The sequence below is a fragment of the Peromyscus leucopus genome, chromosome 8b, assembly GCF_004664715.2.
Source record: "Peromyscus leucopus breed LL Stock chromosome 8b, UCI_PerLeu_2.1, whole genome shotgun sequence".
In the NCBI taxonomy this organism is placed as follows: domain Eukaryota; kingdom Metazoa; phylum Chordata; class Mammalia; order Rodentia; family Cricetidae; genus Peromyscus; species Peromyscus leucopus.
In genome coordinates this window covers 87,696,612-87,722,223 of record NC_051086.1, presented here as the reverse complement: position 1 = coordinate 87,722,223, position 25,612 = coordinate 87,696,612, and the positions used below count along the sequence as shown (strand labels likewise).

Genomic DNA, 25,612 nt, shown 5'->3' with positions numbered 1-25,612 from the left:
TTTTTGTGTGGTTGGGATATCAGGGTAACTGTAGCCTCATAAAAAGAGTTTGGTAATGTTCCTTCTGTTTCTATTGTGTGGAATAATTTGAAGAGTATTGGTATTAGCTCTTCTTTGAAAAGCTGGTAAAATTTTGTGCTGAAACCATCTGGTCCTGGGCTTTTTTTTTTGTTTGGGGGACTTTTAATAACTGCTTCTATTTCCTTAGGGGTTATTGGTCTATTTAAATTGTTTATCTGGTCTTGATTTAACTGAGGTATGTGGTACCTATCCAGAAAATTGTCCATTTCTTTTAGATTTTTCAATTTTGTGGAGTACAGGTTTTTGAAGTATGACCTGATGATTCTCTGGATTTTCTCATTGTCTGTTGTTATGTCTCCCTTTTCATTTCTGATTTTGTTAATTTGGGTGCTTTCTTTCTGCCTTTTGGTTAATTTGGATAAGGGCTTGTCTATCTTGTTGATTTTCTCAAAGAACCAACTCTTTGTTTCATTGATTCTTTGAACTGTGCTCTTTGTTTCTATTTTATTGATTTCAGCCCTCAGTTTGATTATTTCCTGGTGTCTTCTTCTCCTGTGTGAGTTTGCTTCTTTTTGTTCTAGAGTTTTCAGGTGTGCCGTTAAGTCACTAGTGTGAGATTTCTCCATCTTCTTTACGTGGGCATTTAGTGCTATGAATTTTCCTCTTAGCCCTGCTTTCATAATGTCCTATAAGTTTGGGTATATTGTACATTCATTTTCATTGAATTCTAGGAAGTGTTTAATTTCTTTCTTTATTTCTTCCTTGACCCACTGGTGATTCACTTGGGCATTATTCAGTTTCCATGAGGTTGTAAGCTTTCTGTAATTTTTGTTGTTGTTGAAATCTAACTTTAAGCCATGGTGGTCCAATAAAATACAGAAGGTTATCCCAGTTTTTTTTTTTTTTTTTTTTTTTTTTTTTTTTGAGTATCTGGAGCATCATGGGGTGCTGAGAAGAAGGTATATTCTTTTGTGTTGGGGTGAAATGTTCTGTAGATATCTGTTAAGTCCAATCGAGTCATAATGTCTGTTAGTTCCCTTATTTCCCTGTTAAGTTTCTGCCTGGCAGATCTGTCCATTGGTGAGAGTGGGGTGTTGAAGTCTCCCACTACTAGTGTGTGGGGTTTGATGTACAATTTAAGCTTTAGTAATGTTTCTTTTATAAATGTGGGTACCCTTGTATTTGAGGCATGAATGTTCAGAATTGAGACTTCATCTTAGTGGGTTTTCTCTGTGATAAATATGTAATGTCCTTCCTGATCTCTTTCAACTGATTTTAGTTTGAAGTTTATTTTATTAGATATTAGAATAGCTACTCCAGCTTGCTTCTTAAGTCCATTTGTTTGAAAAGTCTTTTCCAAACCTTTTACTCTGAGGTAGTGTCTGTCTTTGTAGTTGAGGTGTGTTTCTTGTATGCAGCAGAAGGATAGATCCTATTTTTATATCCATTCTGTTAGCTTGTGTCTTTTTATAGGCAAATTGAGACCATTGATATTAATGAATATTAATGACCAGTGATTGTTAATTCCTGTTATTTTTTGGTGAAGGTGTTTGTATGTTTCCCTTCTTTGGTATTTGTTGATGTGGGATTATCTATTGCCTGTGTTTTCATGGCTGTATCTAATTTCCATAGGTTGGATTTTTCCTTCTAGTGCTTTCTGTAGGGCTGGATTTGTGGATAGGTATTATTTAAATCTGGTTTTATCATGGAATATTTTGTTTACTCTGTCTATGGCGATTGAGAGTTTTGCTGGGTATAATAGTCTGGGTTGGCATCCATGATGTCTTAGTGTCTGCATAATGTCTGTCCAGGACCTTCTGGCTTTCAGAGTCTCCATGGAGAAGTCAGGTGTTATTCTGATGGGTCTGGCTTTATATGTTACTTGGCCTTTTCCCTTTGCAGCTCTTAATATTTTTTTCTTTATTCTGTATGTTTAGTGGTTTGATTATTATGTGGCAAGGGGACTTTTTTGGAATCCAGTCTATTTGGTGTTCTGTAAGCTTCTTGTATCTTCATAGGCATTTCCTTCTTTAGGTTGGGAAAGTTTTCTTCTATGATTTTGTTGAATATATTTTCTGTGCCTTTGAGTTGGTATTCTTCTCCTTCTTCTATCCCTATTATTCTTAGGTTTGGTCTTTTTATGGTGTCCCAGATTTCCTTGATGTTTTGTGTTATGACTTTGTTGGTTTTAGAGTTTTCTTTGACTGATGAATCTTTTTCTTCTATCATATCTTCAACACCAGAGATTCTCTCTGAACTCTTGCATTATGTTGGTTATGTTTGCATCTGTAGTTCATGTTTGTTTACTCAGATTTTCCATTTCTAGCATTCCCTTAGTTTGTGTCTTCTTTATTGTGTCTATTTCAGTTTTCAAATCTTGAACTGTTTCCTTCACCTGTTTAATTAGTTTTTTCTTGGTTTTCTTGGCTTTCTTTGGCTCTATCTTCTTAAGGGATTTGTTGATTTCTTCCAATTTTCTGTTTGTCTTTTCCTCGATTTCTTTATGGGAATTTTTCGTTTCCTCTTTAAAGACCTCTATCATCTTCTTAAAGTCATTTTTAAGGTCAGTTTCTTTTGTTTCTTCTGTGTTGGGAAGGTCTTGCTGATGTAGAACCACTAGGTTCTGGTGGTGCCATATTGGCTTTTATGTAGTTGACTGTATTTTTGCATTGGCATTTACTATTCTCTTCCTCCACTTGGTGCAAGCAGCAGTGTCTGTGTCTGAGGGAGCCTCTCTTGGTCTGATTGATACTCTTGGTCCAATTGGAGCTCTTGGTCCAATTGATGCTAATGGATCTGTGTCTCAGGGAGTAGCTGCAGTCTCAGAAGGTGGGTGGGTTTGGGGATGGGGTGGGGCTTATAGGTTACAGGGTCCTATGGGGGATGGTGGTAGTTTGGCCTGCCTGCAGGAGACCTGCCTGTTGGCCTGATACTGGGACTACAATAGGTGGTGGTGTGGGGGCACAGGGTTGTGCTCCAGGCCCAAAGCCTAGAGACTAGGGTGTTCAGCTGTGAGAACAAAGACTCATCTCTTAGTCCAATCAGTGCTGTCAGCCTACATTACATTTTTAAATGAGTTGCATAGGTACAATACCTTAAATAAGAGTAGAAGTATACATATAGTATATTATAACAAAAATAACTTTAGACTTGTATCAATACACAAAAATCCATACTAATCTGGAATATTTGAGACTAGTAATTGCTTTTTAGTCTAAATGTAGATTTGACAATCTACCTTTCAGCCTATCATTATTATACCCCCATTTTTTCTTTTCAGAAAGAGATCCCTGAATCTAACTTCCTTTGCTTATTTTTTTCTCTATGACTAGTAACAACTTGCAACCATCCCCTCCTAAATGATAATAAACATCCATAACCCAACAAACAAACAAAAACCACCCACCTCATCTCTTGGGAATATGGGTGTTGTGTTCTCTAGACTGCTTCCTATTGTCTGGAGGTGATGGTATCTTTAGGGTACCCTGAGAAAATTGGGGTAATGGTCAAGTCCTGGGAGAGCTAACTGTTGTTTAGTCTCTGTGTGATAGGAAAGTGCAGAGCTTATCTGAAGTCCTGGCTGGAGTAGTCTGTGAGCTGGACCATCTCAGCTAGCACCTTTGAAGTTATTCTAAGAGCAGATTTTTGAGGAAACTGCACCAAAGGTATTCTAAGAGGCTGGATCACCTGGGCTACTTGTCTTCATTGGTGGCTAGTCTCTTTTTTTTCTGAAAACACACAAACTTTTAAAGGTAACATACATATCTCCATTAGCATAAGTATGGGATGTGCAGAGTGCAAGTCAGTTAATGATAATTTTCTGTTCTATGTTTGAGCAGATAAAAGGCATCTGTCAACTTTATGAGTATGTTTGGACTGTATAACCAAACTATCATAAGGACTCTGTAGCCAACAAGATTTATCATGTCTCATTCATTCTCAGAGCTGTTCCCATGTAGAGGGATCAGCTTATATGTCATTGGTCTTGTAGTTTTTCTTGATTTCTTCCTTCATGTCTGCAACCAAGATTTTTGGAGATCTCCCCCAATCAAATCTGATCTTTATTAATTTTGAAGGAATCTATAGCTTTTTGTTTCCTATGGAAACAAAGGTGTAACCTCTTCCTCAATGTAACACATTTCCTGACTTCCACTCTGAAGTTAAGACATCTTTAAAATACATAGGCTGTTTTAATTTAGCAGTTATTTTCTGCAATCCAGTGTCTCTCAGCAGTGTTTGCCCTTCACTCATCAACATTTAAAAAATTCAAAGTCAACAAAACACCATAGAGGATCCAGACTACCTGTATATTTCCTATCCTTACATGGCTTATTCTTTAAAGAATTTATTTGTAAACTATTTTTCTATGACTATCTATACCCATTTTTTTTTTCTTTCTTCAGCACCTAAGCACATTTTCAGGCATACTGTAACTGTTCAGAGGTTTTCTCAACCTGGACCTGGCTTTTTTTTTGTGTGTGTGTGTGTGTGTGTCTGTGTCTGCAGCATTTTTCTGACCGCTTAGCCAAACTTTATATGGTTAGGTGGTGGCTAGGTTACCTGCTGCATGGCTCTGCTTAGCACATGGTGCTGGTTGCTGGCTCTGCCCACTTTAGGTAGATGAGAGTCGAGCCTCATGCCTGTGGGCCCTGGATTGGAGTCATGTCTATCTGCTCCAGCTCTGGGAAATTTTTGATTTCATCCTGTGGCAGGCATTTCTATCTAGTCTCCCATTCTATCTAGTAGTGCACCCTTTAAGTTCTCAGCTGCGTAGCAGGGTCTCTTAAAGCAGCCATACACCGCAGGCACTGGGACGGAATGAAAGACTGAAGTTACTAAGGAGTTGTGTCTGGCTCCATGTTCAGAACATTTTTTCAGCTTTCTCAGGCCCTATGTTTTGGGCACCAAATGTATTGAGTCTTTCTTGTCAGACTTTTTTTTTTTTTTTTTTTTTTTTTTTTTTTTAGGACTGCCCGCTTTCCAATAATGACTTGGAGACTTCTTATTAATTATGAAAGCTTGGCCTTTAGTTTAGGCTTGTTCCCAACTAGCTCTTATAACTCAAATTAACCTGTTTCTATTAATCTATGTTCTGCCATATAACTCTTTATCTCTCTTCCATTTCGTATGTCTGATTTCCTCAGTGTCTCTCTGGTATCTCTTATGCACCTAGATTCTAACCCTGAGTTCCTCTGTCTCCCCAGAAGTCCTGCCCATTCTCTCCTGACCTTTATTAAACCAATCACAGTGACACATTATCCCATAGCAGATAAGAGTTGTGCTGAGGAGCAAGTATTAAAACTCTTGAAATAGTTTAAAATGTGTTTTCATACATAAATTATCCTTCTGAACCATCACATGGATTTTTATAAATGAAGTTGTGACTCCAGACATTTCATTTTCTAATATTTTCTAAAGTTGTGACTTTGTATGAGATTATTTCTGCCTGTAGACATTGAGAGTATTCATGAGAATAATTATTTGGATTTTAACTTTATTAACAAAGCTTCCCTTCTGCAACTTCTTATCGTTCTGCACACTTACAGTGAAGGTATTTCTAACTGTCTGACCTTTCTAGCCTGTTGTTTCTCTAAATTACCAAGTAGAGAACAGTGCAGCTCAGCAGAGTATTTTATTTTAACTTTAAATAGATTTGAGTGAATGTATTGAAATATAATAACCTCTAAGATTATACTAGTTAATAGCTTGACCATTTAATCACCAGCCCTTTCAACTTTGTTAAACTTTGCTTTATTTGTATATTTAAGCAATTCATAATTTCTGGATTGGCCTCTATGAGGACTTAATTGATTTGCTTGAAATATTATACAAATCATACAGATAAATGAAATCAATAAATAAAAGAATCTATTTCTCTTACTTAGCAATTATGGATGAAGCCACTTCAAGTAAACGATTATCAAATATACCAGGACATCATCTACAACCTAAGAAGAAAGGCAGTTCATTTTCCAGATTGTCCGAACCTCTCACATCAAAAAAGCTGAATGTACCTCCCTTTCAATATCACAGTAAATCCTTGGAGAAACATGATGAGCCTGAATTTAAACGATCAAAAACTTCCTTACAGACAAAAAGATTCTCAAGTGGGGTTGACAGCGATCATGTGGGATTTCAGGAACCATACTCAAAGAGTCAAGATTCAAAGTCTAAGCTACCTATCTTGAAGAGTACTTCAAGCCTCGATAAGTTTCCGGATAAAAGTGATACTTCTAAGTTTCTGGATAAAAGCGACACTTCTAAGTTTCCAGATAAAAGCGATACTTCTAAGTTTCTGGATAAAAGCGACACTTCTAAGTTTCCAGATAAAAGCGATACTTCTAAGTTTCTGGATAAAAGCGACACTTCTAAGTTTCCAGATAAAAGCAATACTTCTAAGTTTCTGGATAAAAGCGATACTTCTAAGTTTCCAGATAAAAGTGATACTTCTAAGTTTCTGGATAAAAGCGATACTTCTAAGTTTCCAGATAAAGGCGATACTTCTAAGTTTCCAGATAAAGGCGATACTTCTAAGTTTCCAGATAAAGGCGATACTTCTAAGTTTCCGGATAAAAGCGATACTTCTAAGTTTCCGGATAAAAGCGATACTTCTAAGTTTCCGGATAAAAGCGATACTTCTAAGTTTCCGGATAAAGGCGATACTTCTAAGTTTCCAGATAAAGGCGATACTTCTAAGTTTCCAGATAAAGGCGATACTTCTAACATCCCAAAACTGCTAACTGTGAGAAAGCAGTCCAGCTCCCTAAAACCAGTTTCACCTAAGGAAAAAGCTGTAATTAATACCTTAGGTCAGTCAGTACCACAGACCCGGGTTCTTGAGTGTTTCAGTTTTTGCAGAAATGGGCACGAGTCAATCACTGAATACTTGCACTTTTTTTTTTTTTTTCTGAATAGTTAACCTTTTAGCTGTCAGCCTGTGTAACCACCACTTTTGATATGCAGATCAGTGAATATAATTCTGTGATTTTGGTGACAATTCCTGGGAAAAGGTGGAGACAGGTGGATCTTTGGAGCTTGATGGCTAGCTGGCTTAGCCTAAACAAAGATCTCCAAGCCAGTGAAAGACTCTGTCTCAAAAAACATGGCAGATAGCACTTGAGAAACAAGCACCAAGGTTGACCTTTGACCTCCACATTCACATGCACACATGTCCATATCCAATCCCACAACATGCGTGCGTGTATGTGCGCACACAGAGAGAGAGAGAAAGAGAGAGAGAGAGAGAGAGAGAGAGAGGAGAGAGAGGAGAGAGAGAGAGAGAGAGAGAGAGAGAGAGAGAGAGAGAGAGAGAAGAGAGAGAGAGAGAGATTGAGGTGAGAGAAATTGGGGGGAGAGAGAATAGAAGGTGTATTTTTTTTGGTAATTTATTTGAATATATAGGAAATCTGTAAAATTTTTGTTAGAGTCCTTCAATTCAAATATGTGAAGATATTCCTGGTATGTCAGGTATTATTTCTTATGGATGGAAAATACTAAAAACAGAACAATTAATAATATACTTCTTAGGCATCTAACACTGTACGCCCTCATCAAAGATAATTAATAATTTCCTTTCTTGTTCTGCTTCCATCACAGAAATACCTTATATGGAACTTAATTGTGTACTTCTTACAGTCTGCTGAAGTTACTCCATCATGTCTGCTCTCTTTAAAGAAACTTTAAAAATACACTTACTATTTAATGCAGTAGTTAAAGTAAGGGATTACCAAAAAATAAATGATTCATACACTAACATGTAGCTCAAATAACTTAGTTGAGGGAAAAATATGACATTAAGGAAGACTAAGGCATTCATTCTGATTCCTCTACTACTAGGCTGCTATTACTGTGTGTGAGGTAAGAAAGTTCTGGGTTTACAGAATAGCAGAGTAGTAAACATTTAGTCAGTGGGTGGAAGATGTCTACCTACCTGGCATTACTAAATCAAATGATGTCACCTACTAATTCCAAAGCATGTTCTGTATGTAAGGAAGAATGGAATCATTTGTTTAGTAGGAATAACTTCCCTAAAAATAGCAGTAGTAGCAGGGACTCTATTTGATGTGACTTCCTCCATGATTAAATTAAAAAACTAACCCTTTATTTAAAACTGACATTACATTCACAACAGTTGCAAATATAGTGAAAAACATTCCCAAATATTCTTCACCTGGTTTCCCTATGAGTTAATAACATATCCATGGCCTAAAGATCTAAATCCAGAAGTTAACATTGATATAGCAATACTTACTGACATTTGACCTTATTTAAATATTATCAGTTGTCTCAGGAACGTCCTTTTTCTGATCACAAACTGACCCAGGATTACACACTGCATTTAGTGGCCAAGTGACCCCAGTCTTTCATTCTAGAATGTTTTCTCAGCCTTTCATGATCTTGACACTAGAAGAGTAGTGACTAGTTATTTTGTATAATACTCCTCGTTTTGACTTTTCCTCATATTTCCTTAGAATAAATTCAGGCTATACATTTCTTACTGAATATCTTAGAAGTGATACTGTCCATGTATATATACCTTTAGGATTTTTATTGAAAGTATGTACACAAAGCATAGTAGGGTCAGTTTATTGGAGGGAAAAGGACTTTTAAAACTGTGCTTGGGGTTCTGGAATTTAAACAAAATACACTGGTGGTTTGATGTCTTGGACTCCTGAACTATATTTTAATCAGAAGCAAGCAGCCTGGTTGCTTTTCTGAATAGGAGCTTGTAGAATTATAACAGTGTTGTGCTTGATATAAAAGCAAAACTGTAAGATAACAGAAAAAGCAATTCATCTGTTAGCAGTATTGAGTAGATGAAACCTGTTCTCTGATTATTCAAGATTTTAGGTGCCAGCTGTACATGGTGGTACATACCTGTAACCCCATTACTCAGGAGGTCAAGGTAGGTGTATGAGTTCAAGGCCAGACTGGCTGTGTAGAGGGTGGTAGTCTAGTCTAAGATGCATGGTGAGATTTTGTCTCAAAACATGTTAAAAAAAAAAACAACAAAATGATTTTGCTAACCACTATTGTTTTAGATACATATAATCGTTTTGCATTCTGTGTATTTAGAAAGTGTCCATGATGTTATCAATAAGCTCCAAGGAGATTACATTTCCCCAGAGGAACTTCTGTCTGTTTTACCCATGGTAGAGATTACTTTATCAGATAAAGACTTCCAGAAGATTATGCCGGAGACTACTAAAATTGGTGAGAACTTGCTAACTCTAAACTAGAGAAAGTGAATACTTTTGTGGAGTTAAAATCTGGGGGGAATTTCTCTTACTGAGGAATGGGCCAGAATGGGCCATTCTAAAGCATAAGAAAGAACAGATATGGGGCCTGAGGAGATGGCTCTGTGGATAAAGCTCTTGCTGTTCAACTGTGAGGACCAGAGTTCAGATCCCTCTAGCCCCATAAAAGCCGAGCAGGCATGGCAGTGTGTGATCACACACACACACCACTATATCACCTCCACACCTCACACTTGGAGAAAAAAAGAAACACAAGAGTGGAAAAAGGTAAACAAAAAACCCTGTGAAGTCTGAGTTCCCGGTTGCTCTGGAAACGAGGCCTTGTTTCGGCAAGGCCCACGTTGCCTTCCTTGCTGTGTCTCCTCAAGTGAGGACAGATGCTGCGCTAGCTGCAGAGGCCAGGGAGTCAGCCAAGGCCTACAAAAACCTCTAAGCAAGTAACTCAGATTTGAGGAGAAGTAACTGAAGGTTCTATGCATAGGAGGCATTTGGAGCTAGAGCTTAGGGTAGCATTTGGACCCTTAAGTTTTTTTCTTCTTGAGAGGGCTTTCATATTGGAGTTTTTTTCTTTTTTAAAAAATTAAATTGGCTGGGCAGTGGTGGCGCACACCTTTAATCCCAGCACGCAGGAGGCAGAGCCAGGCGGATCTCTGTGAGTTCGAGGCCAGCCTGGGCTACCAAGTGAGTCCCAGGAAAGGCGCAAAGCTACACAGAGAAACCCTGTCTCCGAAAACAACAACAACAACAACAACAACAACAAAAATTAAATTTATTTATTTTATATCCCAACTGCAGTTTCCCTTCTCTTGTCGTCTTCCATTTTCTCCTCCCACTTCCCCTCTGTCCTGCCCTCCCCACAATCCACTCCTCTATTTCTGTTTAGAGAGGGGCATGCTTCCCATGGATATCAACAAAGCATGCCGTATCAAGTTGCAGCAAGACTAAGCACTTCCCTTGTATTAAGGCTGAGCAAGGCAATCCTGTATGAGGAATAGGTTCCCAAAAGCTAGCCAAAGTGTTAGGGACAGCCCCTGCTCCCATTGTTAGGAGTCCCACAAGTAGACCAAGCTACATAACTCCCAAGTATGTCCCACGGGCCTACGTTGGTTCCATACAGGCTCCCTGGTTGTCAGTTCAGACTCTGTGAGCGCCTAGGAGCCTAGGTTAGTTGTTTCTGTGGGTTTTCGTGCGGTGACCCCTCTGGCTCCTACAATCCTTCCTTAATTTCTTCAGCAGGATTCCTCAAGCTCAGCCTAATGCTTGGCTGTGGGTCTCTGTATCTGTTTCCATCAGTTACTGGATAAAGGCTCTTAGATGACAATTGGGGTGGTCACTAATCCCAGCACATCCCATAGGCAGGACAGACTGTAGGTCAAAGATTGTATGGCTGGTTGGTGTTTCAATCCCTCCATTGGAAGTCTTGCCTGATCACAGGAGATGGCCAGTTCAGGCTACATAGCTACTGTTACTAAGAGTTTTAGCTGAGGTTAGAGAGTTATTTTTTATCAGTAACTAAGACTTATCCACTCTAGAAGCTCATCTGGGGAGAAAAGAAGGAACTTTTTTTTTTTTTTTTTCCAAAGAATGACTTGGGAATAACAACATTAAGAGTGAATTTTCGGAGTCTGGGTATAATTCTTAGCTAATGCAAGTAGGAAGAAAATTTGATTTCGAAATGTATAAGAGTGGGTGCTAGAGAAGTTATTGAACCCTTTGCACGGTTGAGTGATTGCTATTGGAAGGATTATATTTAAAAATTGGTAGTGGATCAGACCTCTGAATCCCAGGGGTCAGAGTGTGACACTTGGTCAGTGCTGGTTAATACTGTCAAGATGTCTTAATGGATACCATGTTGACTGGCTTTTCACCTTGGTTTGAAATTGACTCCTCAACTATCTTATAGTCCAGCTATATGGACTTTGGTTTTTCTCATATTTATCAAATCTTAGTATCCAATCCAATCTTTTGCATGTAATAACTATTAAAAAACCAGGGACTGTCTTACTTATTTTTGTGTCCTTGGTGATTAGTTAGTTTGTGGCTCTAAGATGCCTCCAGTGGTTACTAAAATAATAGGTGTGTGTATGCATGCATGCAATAATAATTAATAAACAAAATTATTGTTGGTTGTTTTTACTCTTAACTCTTTTGGGGGACTGTCACCCAGCTCTCAAATAAATGCATGTAGACTTATTATTACTTATAAATGCCTAGCCTTAGCTTGCTTATTTCTAGCCAGCTTTTCTTAAGTTCTCCCATCTACCTTTTGCTTCTGGGCTTTAATCATTCACTATTCTATATACCTTTCTTTATTTCTTACTCCATGGCTGCTGTGTGGCTTGGTGGTTGGCCCCTCGTGTCCTTCTCTCCTCTTTCTTTTGCTCTCCTCGATCTTCTCTTCCCAGATTTCTCCTCCTATTTATTCTCTCTGCCTGCTAGCCCCACCTATCCTTTCTGCTGCCTAGCTATTGGCCATTCAGCTCCTTATTAGACCAATCAGGTGTTTTAGACAGGCAAAGTAACACAGCTTCACAAAGTTAAACAAATGCAACACACCTTTGCATCATTAAACAAATGTTCCACTGCATAAACAAATGTAACACATCTTAAAGTATTCCACAACACAAAGAGGCCATGAATTTGAAGGAGAGCAGGAATGGGAAGGTTTAGAGGGAGGAAAGAGAAGGCAAAATAGGATGGTGAAATTAAGGATCAAGTAAGTTTTTACTCTTAATTTAATAAAAATGAAAACATACTTCTAATGTAAAATATGTCAGAATGTGTAATTTAAATTCTTTATTTTACAGAAAGTGGAATGGTGAATTTAGATGACTTTATTATGGCAGTCTCCAAGGAGCACAATATACCCGAATATGATGGTAGGTAGAAAATTTGATTTAAAATGACTTGGAGGAAAATTAATTAGGTTGAAAAGAAGATTGAATAGATCACCTTGAACTTGCTTCTGTGTGGCATGGCGGAGCATACCTCTCCAATTCCCACACTTTGAAGGTTGAAGTGAGAGAATGGGAAATTCAAGGCGGAGCTACATAGCTTGTCTCCAAAACAAACGAAACAGAGCACAAAATGAAACAAAACTAAGACAAAACTAGAAGAACTGGACATATCTTTGAGATGGACACTCACTGCCCCTGGGGTAGACATTTACTGCTGCTGTGACTCTTAGAGTCAACAGTCAGCATGTAAGAACTTCCTGTTTCAGGAAGTAACTGTAGAGACCCACAGAGGTTTCCTGGTGAGAACTTACTCAGGATCTGAGAATCTGAGCTTGCTTTACCCAGCAGGTTGCATAAAGGGATGATTGGACCATGGGTGTGGTTACCAGGTGTTTAGAAGAGTCTGCACTTGCCTGTGCAGTATGCTTTGATCTAGCAAGGGGGAGGTCTTTTGCTCCACCCTTTGGCATTGTTATAAAAAACCCTTTGAAGAGACAGAAGGGGCCAGTAGATTTTGATCCAGGTCCTCCTGAAGCTATTCTGTGTTTCTGTCTGTCTCCTCTCTGCTATCTTTCAATCTAGAAGTTTCTTATTCCTCTCTCTTCCTCATAGGATCCTTTTAAAAGGTGGGAGCTGGCCTCCCATAGGTAACAATAACTAACTTGCTCATCTCATAGAGTTGTCATCTGAATTTTATAAACTCAGAGTGCTACACAGAGGCCTAGTAATACAATGATAGCAAGGAGAACAAATGGGTAATTAGCCCCATTGGTTAGGAATTGATTTTTCAACTATTCATGAAGAACATGTTTGAATGAAATATTGATATAATTTAGTTTTAGAACATTTTATGAAGCACTTATTAGGCTATAATTTACATACATAATATTGATCCACTCACCGATTTTCAAGTAAATTTATAGAGTTGTGCAATGGTCACCACCATCCAGTATTGTTTTCATTTTGTTATTGTTTTGTGCTTGTAATTATTTTGTTTATACAAATAGTTTTTTAAACAAGATTAAAATATGAAATAAAGTTATTTGAATCTTACATTTGAGAAAACCTATTTAATTTTTGTTTTTGTAATTATTTTGTTTATACAAATAGTTTTTTAAACAAGATTAAAATATGAAATAAAATACTTTATTTGAATCTTACATTTGAGAAAACCTATTTAATTTGTGTACATGTGTGTTATTTTTTTCAGATCTCACTTTTCTTCAGATGATTTACAACACCTCTCCTACTTAAAAATTTAAACTTTTGTTAGCTCTTTGAAAGTTTCATACAATGTGTTTTGATTATATTCATTTCCCACCAACTCTTCCAGATCTACTCTGCTTCACTACCTATGACTTTGTGTCCTTTTTTTTCCCTTAAAGAAAAAAAAAAAAACTTTTAAGACCAATTTGTGTTGGGCAAGTATTTTGAGATGTGTGGTATTCCATGGTCATCTCACTAGGAACTACACTCTTAGAGAAAACTGTGTCTCCTTCCCCTAGCAGCTACCATTTTGTCAATAGCTCCATGGCTAAGGGTGGGATTGTGTGCCTAGCTTCTGTCTCTATGGGATTTGGTCGGATAGGTTTTATACATACTGCTGCAACTGCCATGAGTTCATAGGTGCAGCTGCTCAGTTGTGTCCAGAACACTGTTTCTTGTTGTCACCCATTGCCTCTGGCTCTTGCACTCTTTCCCTTTCTTCTTCCACAATGATCCCTGAGTCTTGGGAAGTGGACATGTGGTGTACATGTTCCATTTAGGGCTGAGCATTTTGAAATCTTTTACTCTCTGCATCTTGGCCAGTTGTTCTCTGTGTTTATTGCCACTGGCCTAGCAACCTCTTTAAAAAACTGTGCATATATTTCTATATACATACAATAATGTTTGCTTGTTTTTTTTAATAAATTTCTTTTTTCTCACTTTTATTAGTTCTTTGAGAATTTCATACAATGTATTTGGATCATATTTGCCTCTCCTACCATTCCTCCTAGATTCCCCCCACCTCTCTACTCACCCAACTTTGTGTCCACTTTTAAAAAATACTCACCAAATATAGTTGACACTGCCATATACTCTCGGGTGTGTAGCCTTCTACTGGAGGGTGCTCAACCAACTTTTAAAGAAAATTGACTCTCCCTTTCCCAGCTTCTATCAATTGCCAATAGAAGCTTAGCTAGGAGAAGTACAGAGAGTAAGAGACCATGAAATGCTCAGCCCTAAATGAGACAGCACACACAGGACCTGCTGCAATCTCAAGCTAGACAAAATCCCAGCATAAAGAGATGGGGGTAGGCAAACCTGGATATTTTGGAAGAATTTCTTTTAAGAATAGCCGGACATAATGGCACATGCCTTTAATCCCAGCACTTAGGAGGCAGAGACAAACAGATCTCTGAGTTTAAAACCAGCCTAGTCTACATAGTGAGTTTCAGGAAAGCCAGAGCTACATAGTGAGACTGTGTCTCAAAAAAAAAAAAAAAAGGAAAGGAAAAAAAGGAATGCTTTCACTGTAGCACAAATTTAGCAATTTAAATTTAATGAAGGCAACATTGTCCATATTAATAAAGTATAGATTTTAAGGTATTATAAAAGATACATAGGATAATTATTTCTAAGTAATCATATTTATATTTAAAGAAGATTAAACTAAATGAATTTACCATGGACCAAACTACACATTCCCACAAAGCACTATCTCATTAAGGATGGAAAGATTTCTGCTTAATTTTTTGCAGAAATAAACCACCAAGGAATTTTAACTTGTTGAATTAAGTAGGGCATTCTCATGGGATTTTTGTTTCTATGTAATTTCAGTGGTGATATTGTCAATATGACTAAGTTGACATTTCTTTTTTTTTTTTTTTTTTTTTTGTTTCTCGAGACAGGGTTTCTCTGTGTAGCTTTGCGCCTTTCCTGGAACTCACTTGGTAGCCCAGGCTGGCCTCGAACTCACAGAGATTCGCCTGGCTCTGCCTCCTGAGTGCTGGGATTAAAGGCGTGCGCCACCACCGCCCAGCTGACATTTCTTAGGTATAGGAATCACATAGCAAAGTAGAATATTTTTGACTGATTCTGAGACTTACTGATTTTTAGCATGGAAAAATTTGTGTATGGAGGTACAGCTCAGTTGGTAGAGTGTTTACCTAGAATGCACATGGCTCTGGGTTTGATTCCCAGCATTGCAGAAACCATGTATGGTGATTGAATATGAGAAGTTCAGGGTTGTCCTCAACTACAGAAGGAGTTTGATGTCAGCCTGGGCTACATGAGACCCCCCTCCTCAAACAACAACAGAACCCAAACAAACCAACAAAAGTCTCTTAAAGCATTCTTATTATGCAGTTAGTATGCAACACGTCTAACGGGATTTGTATTATTGTTTAATGTTGGACCTAGCATTCATCTTAATACTTGTATTTTTTTTTTGGTTTAAAGTTTACTTAATATGAACAAATTTATTTCCAGCATTGAATGATGCCATTGAAGGCGCTAATAAAATTCAGAATGAAAATGTTGCTGATGAGGATCTAGACAGTTGTCTTCAAAATTTTGGAGTTTACCTTCCTAAGCCAGAACTAGAGAAGATCAAAGAATTAACAGGAGTTGATGGTAAAAAAATTTCAAGGAAACTATTCTTCTCAGAATAATGAATTTATTGTTTTTTATTATAACAATAATGATTTTATTGTTAGAAAAAGTATTAAGTCAATAAAGGAAAGTTCAAAAGTACAATTAAATGCTTGAAAATCATCATCTAGACATTGCTGGGGTTAATAGTCTTTTCAGATACTTTTCCCTAGGAAAAGCTGCAAAGACAAAGCAAGCAGCTGGAAGTCAGGACACAAGGCACTGAAAGGACAAAGGTGGCTTCCTCGTGTCAAAGCCTTCAACTCGCAGTAAAGGCTTACCAATGAGGGTTTCAGTACCCACATAACTGAGCAAGAACTTTCCTTAAGGGAGAGAGAGTGGTGGGCTATAGTGGGGTTCACATGGACAAACAGCTGAGTTAATAATGACTGATTTAAGGATACTGTATGAGAATTCATTACAACATCCTTAGTTGTATTTTTTAAAACCTTCATAATAAAGGAGTAGAAACATATAATCTATGTAAAACTTGTATAGAGAAAATACGACTTGGTTCAGAGGATAATTTGAATGGGAACATGTCCTGTGCCGATAGGTTGGTTTGGATGTAGAGGATGATTTGATGAGAATCTGTCCTATGCTGATAGGTTGGTTCAAATGTAAAGGAAGATTTGAATGGGACCATATCCTGTGCAATAGGTTCATAAACTGAAACCTGTCAGTTCTTCCATTCAGTGCTATTTAGCTTTTGGGATGAGCTGCGATCTGGGAATGCTGAGGGTTCTATGACCATAGACGAAGACTGTCATTTCTCTAATGTGTTTGTCTAAAGAAATTCCAACAAAATTCAGGCTTTTATGAGCCAATTCTAATGTTTATGTAAATGAACAATGTCCAAGAATAGTTAAAACACCCCTGGACCAGGTGTGCAGAGGTAGACTTGCTTTTCTTGAAAAGTTATTGCAATTATACTAGTGTCTGTGAGAGTGATATGGGCAAAGAGAAACAGATGGAAGATATTCAGACATTCATGAGCACACGTGGACAAAAGTGAGATGTCAGGTAACAGATACTAAAAGTTACAATGCTGTGCACTATTTTGAACAACTTTCTATTAAGTGTTTGATTTTTGCTTCTAGATTGAATTGTCTTTCCCCCCAAAACATACATTTTAGTGATTATTATTATATGATGGATATAATTATATCTTCACATAATTCAATATTTGTCATAATAATTTAATACTTGAAGATATTAAAGAAAATGTTTCTCTTCTCTTTAGAAACAAAACAAGTGAATTTAAAAGAATTTATTGGTAACATGATGAGCAACACGGAATGCTTCTCTCAAAATTTATGTACGTATGAAAGTTACTGACACTTTCATGGACCAGGTGGTCTGAAAGATTTTAGAAGATAACAGGCTTTTATAAGATACTGAAAGAATTAGTCATCTGACAGCTCATCAGGCAATGACTGCCTGACTTTGTGCTGCTAAATGTGGCTGTAATCTTTTCTTTACTGTGTGCAGAATAACTATTATAGAGCTATTATAGTCTTTGACCTCCATACTTACTGTGGGCAGAACCATGTGTATCACATCTATTTGGGGGAGGGGGATTGGAATGTCTTCTCACTCTGAGAAAGTGATGCTACTTAGAATCTGAAAACTAATATGAAGAGTTTCTGGTTTCAGCTGTTTTCTCAGCATGTCTTTCAATATTCTAACCTATTTAATAACATTCAAGAACCAGGCTTTATGTTAAGCTGTCAGTAAACTAATATGAGCTAGTATTTGGTACTGTGAAACTCAGCATAGAGAAAAGTAAGGTTATAACCTCTATTTAACAATATTTAATTATATGTGTATGTTGGTGTCTGGGATGAGGGTTGGGTATGTGCACATGAGCATGGTTCTCTTTGGAGGCCAGAAGCATATGTTGGATCCCCTGAAGCTGTACTCTCAAGTAGTTGTGAGTTGGTGGCCTGGGTGTTGGGAACGGAACTCAGGTCCTCTGAAAGAGCATGCTATGCTCTTAACTGATGAGCCATCTCTCCAGTCCATAACTTGTAGCATGAATCTTAAAGAGTCTTTATTAATAAAAAACAAACCTGGAGCCAGTTATTGGGGTGAATGCTGGTAGATAAGATGCAGAACAAGCCACAGCTACCTCACCTTGCCAATTCCTCAGCTGGTCCTGTTTCTTCAGACTGGAAGCCTCTCAGTCCTCATCCAGAATGAATCTCAGCTGAACTGTGCTGCTCCAAAGCCTGAAAGCTTAACCAGCCAAATGCTTCTAGTTTCTGGTCCTCACGCCTTATATACCTTTCTGCTTTCTACTACCACTCCCTGGGATTAAAGGCTTGCTTTCTGGGATTAAAGGCATGTGTCACCATGCCTGGCCATTTCCAATGTGGCCTTGAACTCACAGAGATCCAGAGGGATTTCTACCTCTGGAGTGCTAGGATTAAAGGTGTGAGTGCCACTATTTTCTAGCCTTTGTATCTAGTGGCTGTTCTGTCTCTGACCCCAGATAAGTTTATTAGGGTGCACAATATTTTGGGGAACACAATACCACCACTATAACTATCTATTTTTAATGGACTGACATTAGTACTTTAAACATTTTGGTTAGAGTTACGTTGTTTGGTGCTTATATATTGAATGGTACTGGATTTTAATTAAGAGTTATTTTTAGTTTATAGTTTTTTTCTATATTAGGTTTCACCATGGATAAAGATGAAGAGGTTATTTGTATTATCAGCCATTTCATTTTTTCCTTAGGATTTTCCGTCATGGAAGTTAAATTTTTTCATAGGATAATTGCATAGTATATTTTCATTCATATATTTAGTTTTATTTTCTTTGTAAGTCTTAATATTATATATATATGCTCACTTTTCCATTTTCAGCAGATTGCTCATGTCCTATCTTCTTCCTTTTTCCCCCTTGATTCCTTGTGGGTTTCATATTATGCATTCCAAGCCTACTTTTCTCCCTCTGCCCTTGCAACCTCCTTCCCAGAACAAAACAAGATTTAAAAGAAAACTCAAAAACTTAAAAAAAAAAAAAAAGGAAAGGAATCTTGTCTTGAAGCTGTAGTGTAGCCTGTTGAGTCACAGTTTACCCGGTAGTCCATTCATCTTTACTTGCAAGGGTTCATTGCCACGAACCATTTGTCTGGCTTCAGACCCCTGGCTTCTGCCACACCACCGATAATGGGCTCTCACTGGGGTTTTTCTTGGCCGTCCCATTGTTGTCCTGTGTCATGGAGATCCTACTGTTTTGGATCCATAGGTTCATCCCCTTCATATGCCCCAACAATTTCATAGATGAGGTGGATGTTGGGGTGGGCCAACTCATAACTCTGGTTTTGGGCCTGGGTGGTAGCTGGCTTGGTCAGCCTGCCACTTTTCCCTCACGGTCACTACCCGGACGAGCTCTTCAGCACTGCCTCAGCTGCCTCACCCAGTGCAGAGGCCTATCTTCTTATTGGTTCTATATTCCTTATATTGTGGACTTCAGTCAGTCTCCGCTCATTTTTGCTTTTCTTATTTGATTTAAATTGTCTGATACATATTTACACAATACCCTGAAATCTCTAGCCTTTCTGTACTTCATTGGAACCCATGCAGTGAAACTCCCTGCTCTGCATGAGTCTGACTACCCTTAATTTCCCACTCTCTGAAACAACTGTTTACAATTCCTGTTCTCTACAACTTTTGGTCCTATCCTGGCTCTACCCTTGTCAGGCTTAGCTTCTGACTTTGCTTTCACATGGAAAACAGAAGATGATCTCAAGTTTGACCCTATTAAAGTATTTCCCAGTGTCTTCTAAAAGTTTCAAGTTTTTCTTTTCATTTATAAAATTTCAATTTCCTGGAAATGACTTTTTTGTAGTAAGTGAGGTTAGGGTCTGACAAAACAATTTTCTCATAAGGATAATGAACCATGCCACTTTAATGCTGAATCTTGGTTTAGTGTTATGCGATATCTGACAGTCACAGATGCTAATCTGGGCTTTAAATGATCAGAAAAAATTTCCCTAGTCTAGTTCTTAGGCAGAATTCAAGCTCTGTACATAAACTCCTGAAAAAAAGTAGCAAAGGGCAGGCCTTGTGGCATACATCTTTAGTCCCAGCATTTGGAGAGTAGAGACAAGTAGATCTGTGTAAGTTCAAGGCCAGCCTGCTGTATGTAGTATCAGGATAACCAGGGCTACATAAGGAGACCCTATCTCAAACAAAGAAACAAACAAACGAACAAACAAACAAACCAAAGTAGTGAAGGTCCATTAGTCCTAATTTTCAGATAGACTTTGTAAACATTTCAGTTATAATAGACTTATATATACTACATAATAGTAATTACAATGATTGTGTTATTGTCACTCATACATAGTGTTTATCATGCACTACTATTAATTTTTTCCATTACCCTATGGATTCCCATATTAATGCTATACTGTTTTTTAGAAGAGAAAACCAAGGTACAGAGTTCTCCTTATCTTAGGCCTGCTTAATGCCATGTGTCTGGTACACACTAGCTCAGACAGAGCTCAGAAAAAGCTGTGTTTCCTAAGCTCCACATTACACCACCCCACGAGCACACACAGTTAACATTTCTTACTTGTTTTTGTCATTTGGTGCTCTTCCCTCGAGCTTTGTATCACTTGCAGACCCACAGGGAAGAGTCATCCTTACTCAGCTTTCCCACTTTGGCCCCAATGCCACACTCCCAGCTTCATCTCATCCATCATACTGTTTTGTTTGTTTGAAATGAAGCCTATGTTTTCCAGGCTGGTCTTAAACTCCCCAACTTAGTTCTGGTGATTTCCCTGCCGTGGCTCCCTGGGTGCTGGAGGTACACAGACATGTGCCAAGATGCTTAGCCATTCCCAGATACTTTTATTGGTGTCTTAAAATTTGGTATAAAAATATGTTTCATGGCTGCAGTGAAGGAAAATCTTGGTGTTCTTAGTCTACAGTTTTTCTGTTTGTTGAACTATTTATTTATTTATTTGGTGGTAGGATTGGGTCCAAGTCTTGACATGCTAAACTACATCCCCAGCCTCAGTCCTTCCTATAAAATGATGCATTATTACACACTAACTTTCTATAAAACTTAAAGTGCATTTTGCTAAGTCAAATTTTCATCTTCATCTTATTAACCTTTTAATCCCTGTTACTTCTTGGAAAGTTTTCCTTCTGGTACCTGTGGGGCATTTACCCACCCACCCCACAGCTCTCCAGAGTTTTCTTGAGTGTGAGCAGCAGAAATATTAGAAGGATTTATTGAGGAGAATCTTGCAGAGATAAACAGATAGAAAATAAAGGATAGCCTCAAGAGGGCCTGGAACCTTTTCCAACGGCCCTGACTGTCTCTGCCTCAGGGTATTTATAGAGACACCAAGGGGTGGAGCAAAAGACCCCCCCCCCCCAGCACAGCCAAGTGCAGACTATCTCAGACACCTGCACTCAGGCCTGTGGTCCTGATCATCCTCTATTCGGACCTGCTGGGTAAAGCCACGAGGAACCTGAAAACAGGCTCTCACAGGTCCCCCCTTAATATATAAAAAATAACTCATTATTAGTGGCTTACAGCAATCTCCACAGCTGTTACACCTCCCAGTATGGGAGTAGAGGATGATATAGATGGCATTTCTCTTTTGAATTAGGTCCAAGGTGACTACAGCAGTCTTTAGCTGCATCAAGTCCTTTCTAAACCAAAAACTTAATGCAATTGCAAACTTAATCCCTTAGCTTCATCATTACCATTAACAGGTTAACATAAATATTGCTATACATAGTCACAATCCTCCCAATCTTACAACTCAAAGCAAACTCTTAATAGAACCATTTGAATTAGTATATATGGTGCTATATATAGTCAACAATTTTCTCAGTCATATAACTTTAACTCTTAATCATTTGAATTTTCTTGCTAACAGAACATAGGAAAAACTTTGATGTATTCACAAATTTAAATATTTCCTTAACTCCACAAAACCAGGGTGCATTAATACCAATAGGTTAAACATAATTTCTGCAAACATAATTCAACCTTAATTCACTTATAACTCCTCCTTTTCTTTATAATTTTTTAAACAAAATCTCAAACCTAGTTAGAAAAAACCCAAACTTATACAATTCCTACAAACCCATATTGAAAAGCAATATTCTCAATCTAACCATTAATACTTTGAAAACTTTTAGCAAAACATCCAAAAGCAGTTTCTTAATAAACCTCTTTACACTTTAAAAGTAGTCTCTTGGTATACCCCATTTGCATTTCTTACTAACAAAAACATGACATTAATCCACTCAAACAATTTTTGAAATTAGACTAAGGAATATTAACTCTCCCTTTTCTTTATAATTTTTTAAGCAAAATCTCAAGCCTAGTTAGAAAACCCAAACTTTTCCATTTAAACAGTTCATTTGTAACACAAAACCAGTTCTGTACGTAATTCCATTTTTACATAAACAGTTCACAAAACAATTGTATTTTTAAACACAGAACAATACATGAATCACCAGCATATATGCATACACAAAACTGCATCTTGAGTCAAGGTAGAAACAATAAATTTCTTTATTTAAACAGTTCCATTTTTACCCCAATTCCAGAAAACAGTTCCTAGGTCATTACTATAAGTAAACTCAAAATTGTCCCATTGCATGAAATCTCTATTGTTCATTTCTTTCTTTCTTTCTTTCTTTCTTTCTTTCTTTCTTTCTTTCTTTCTTTCTTTCTTTCTTTCTTTCTTTCTTTCTTTCTTTCTTTCTTTCTTTCTTTCTTTCTTTCTTTCTCTCTTTCTCTCTTTCTCTCTTTCTCTCTTTCTCTCTTTCTCTCTTTTTTTTTTCGAGACAGGGTTTCTCTGTGTAGCTTTGCGCCTTTCCTGGAACTCACTTGGTAGCCCAGGCTGGCCTCGAACTCACAGAGATCCGCCTGGCTCTGCCTCCTGAGTACTGGGATTAAAGGCATGCACCACCATCGCCCGGCTCATTTTATTTCTTAAGTTCCAAAATTCAAATGATAAATTCTGGTACTAGCCTTCCAAATATGAAGAAATCCATAACCAAAATCTTTTTGTAGTTTTATCTTATTTTAAGTTCAAAAAGTTCAAACAAATAAATTCTGGTATCAGGCTTTCACTTCCAAATATGAAGAGACGTTTTACAACCAAAACTTTTTGCAGTTAACAATTTTAGTTCAAACAAGCATCTCTGCAACTTGTTCTCACAGAGACCTTTTTAGGTACAGTATTATTCTAAACCGCACCATTTTTGATGTTAGCTCAGGTTTTTCTGTTTTGCATTGATTTTCCACAGATCTCAGCTGCAGATGCCTTGTTGTGCTGGTTCTGGTGTCCGCCATTCTTAGCGGCTTCTGGAGCTTTTGAAACCATTCAGACTGCCTACTTTGCAGTCTACTAGGACACTACACTTTCTGTGTCTTGGGTTCTTTTACCATATACATTAAGTATAGATTCACACACAACATTTACACATTTTTACAAACTCACATATAACATATTAACATCTACTTATTTATACTCTTTAAGGAAACTATAGAGCTACTTTAGTAAATATATTTCTTATTACTTCTTATATACTTATATTCATTCTATCTTATTTCTTATTTAAACTTACATTTACAACTAGCATCTTACAATCTTATTACTACATGTCTTAAGACTACCTTAGATACTTCTTGCAAGCTTATATTCTTTTTTTTATTTGTTTTTTTTTTTATTTTTTGGTTTTTCGAGACAGGGTTTCTCTGTGTAGCTTTGAGCCTTTCCTGGAACTCACTTGGTAGCCCAGGCTGGCCTCGAATTCACAAAGATCCGCCTGGCTCTGCCTCCCGAGTGCTGGGATTAAAGGTGTGCGCCACCACCGCCCGGCTGCAAGCTTATATTCTTAAAGGAACTCTATAGATCTATTTTACAAACTTATATAGGGCTACCATTAGCATATATCTAATTTAGCAAACACCTAAAGATTTCTTAACACAGATCTAATAAGAGAATAATTTTTACAAACTCACATCTTATTTTCATCTTTTTCTACTTCTTACTCTTAATCATCATCACTATCTCTATTAGATTCTCTTAACGAGACAGGAAGTACATACATCATTTCTAAAGTTTAGAGTTTATAGTCAGCTTTGCTATAAAACACGGGATTTAGTGAGTGTTGTCATTATAGAGTTGTGATATGCCATTCTGGAACTGGCAGAGATGCACTATCAGCGGTAAACAGTTTTTAACTCGAGGCTGTCCCTTCACCCAAATTCATAATAGCTCCCCTAAGAACTTCAATTCAGACAAACATTTCTATAATAGCAGTACTTTTGGTTCGTTCTACCAGAAAAACTTCACTTCACACTGAGGGTGAAATTACCATATTTAGCTGCTATAAAGCTCTTCGCCAAATACTGCACAGCTATTAGGTGATATAAAGTATTTTTCTAAAGGAGCTAGTAAAGCCAAAAGCAGCACAGCTCCGAACTCTTTCCTCACTGTTTGCATTAACCAGTGACAAAACCTCAGAAACACTAATCGAGCCACTTTCATTCTGGTTCCTTCCTTTATAGGAATGTCATTGGAACTGACCTTCCTTAGTTCCACGGTCCTTACCAGACGCTCCGGTAACCACCGAGCTTCATTCTCCTCTTGTGAAAAAACACAAACATGTCCTCGACCCCATATTAAAACAGGATTGGGACCCTTCCATAATCCCGAGCAGGGATCTTTCCATTTCACTTGAGCAAAAGTCGCTTGGGTGCCACTGTGCCAAAATCTATCTGCGGCAGACTGTTCACAGACATCTATATTCAAAAAGTTCAGAACAAAAAGAGCATGATTTAATGCATTATGTGGAGATTGAGGGTAATTTTTTTTATTTTTATTTTTTGAAGTTGTGTTTTAAGACTGCTATGAGCCCTTTCTACAATACCTTGTCCCTGAGGATTATAAATAAGGAATACCTGTTTTATGTACGATTTCCCATTGGGTACAAAATTGTTGAAATGCCTTACTATATCCAGAACCATTATCAGTTTTAATAATTTTTGGTATACCCATATACGAAAAACACTTCAAGCAGTGCATAATTACGTTTTGTAGCTTCCCCAGGTTGTGCACTAGCCATTAAAAATCCTGAATAAGTGTCACTGATCACATGTACATATCTTAATTTGCCAAATTCTGCAATATGAGTAACATCCATTTGCCATAGATGATTGGGAAGAAGACCTCGAGGGTTTACCCCTAAGTGAGGGACAGGAAAATATTTTGGACATACCCCACATCGTTTAATTATTTGATGAGCTGCTTCTTTGGCAAGATTGAATTACTTTCTCTTAAGCTTTTGCTATTTTGATGAAGAACATGTGATTGTTGAGCCATTTCCACTTGGGATAATGCTACTAATCTTTGTTAACTTATCAGCCATTGCATTACCCCTCAGCTAAAGGACCAGGAAGATTGGAGTGAGCTCTAATATGGCCCACAAAGCATGGCAAGTTTTCTTTTGTGGAATAGCGTCTTGAATTTGTTGAAACATTTTGACTTGATTGTTGTTAGCTCCAATATTTTCACCAAAACTGTTACTATTCAAAGTAGTCAAGAACATATAATGTTCTTTCATGAAACATATCCTTCACTAGCTTACTTTGAGAAAAAGCATTTTCAGGATTTAATATTTTCACTTCATTAGCTTTAACTCCTGATGTTATTAGCAGCTGTAATATTTAGCATTAATTATTTATAAGGAA

The 25,612-nt window shown here is 37.5% G+C and overlaps 1 protein-coding gene across 1 annotated transcript in view; it reads left to right on the top strand.

Annotated features, from left to right (window-relative positions):
* Window positions 1-25,612, top strand: part of LOC114702204 — a 175,449-nt gene that overhangs the window by 35,680 nt on the left and 114,157 nt on the right. The window contains exons 11-15 of the mRNA XM_037200852.1: window positions 5,907-6,830; window positions 9,097-9,234; window positions 12,086-12,157; window positions 15,707-15,850; window positions 17,112-17,186. Of these exons, the coding sequence (XP_037056747.1) occupies window positions 5,907-6,830; window positions 9,097-9,234; window positions 12,086-12,157; window positions 15,707-15,850; window positions 17,112-17,186 (1,353 nt within the window). The remainder of the gene's footprint in view (window positions 1-5,906; window positions 6,831-9,096; window positions 9,235-12,085; window positions 12,158-15,706; window positions 15,851-17,111; window positions 17,187-25,612) is intronic.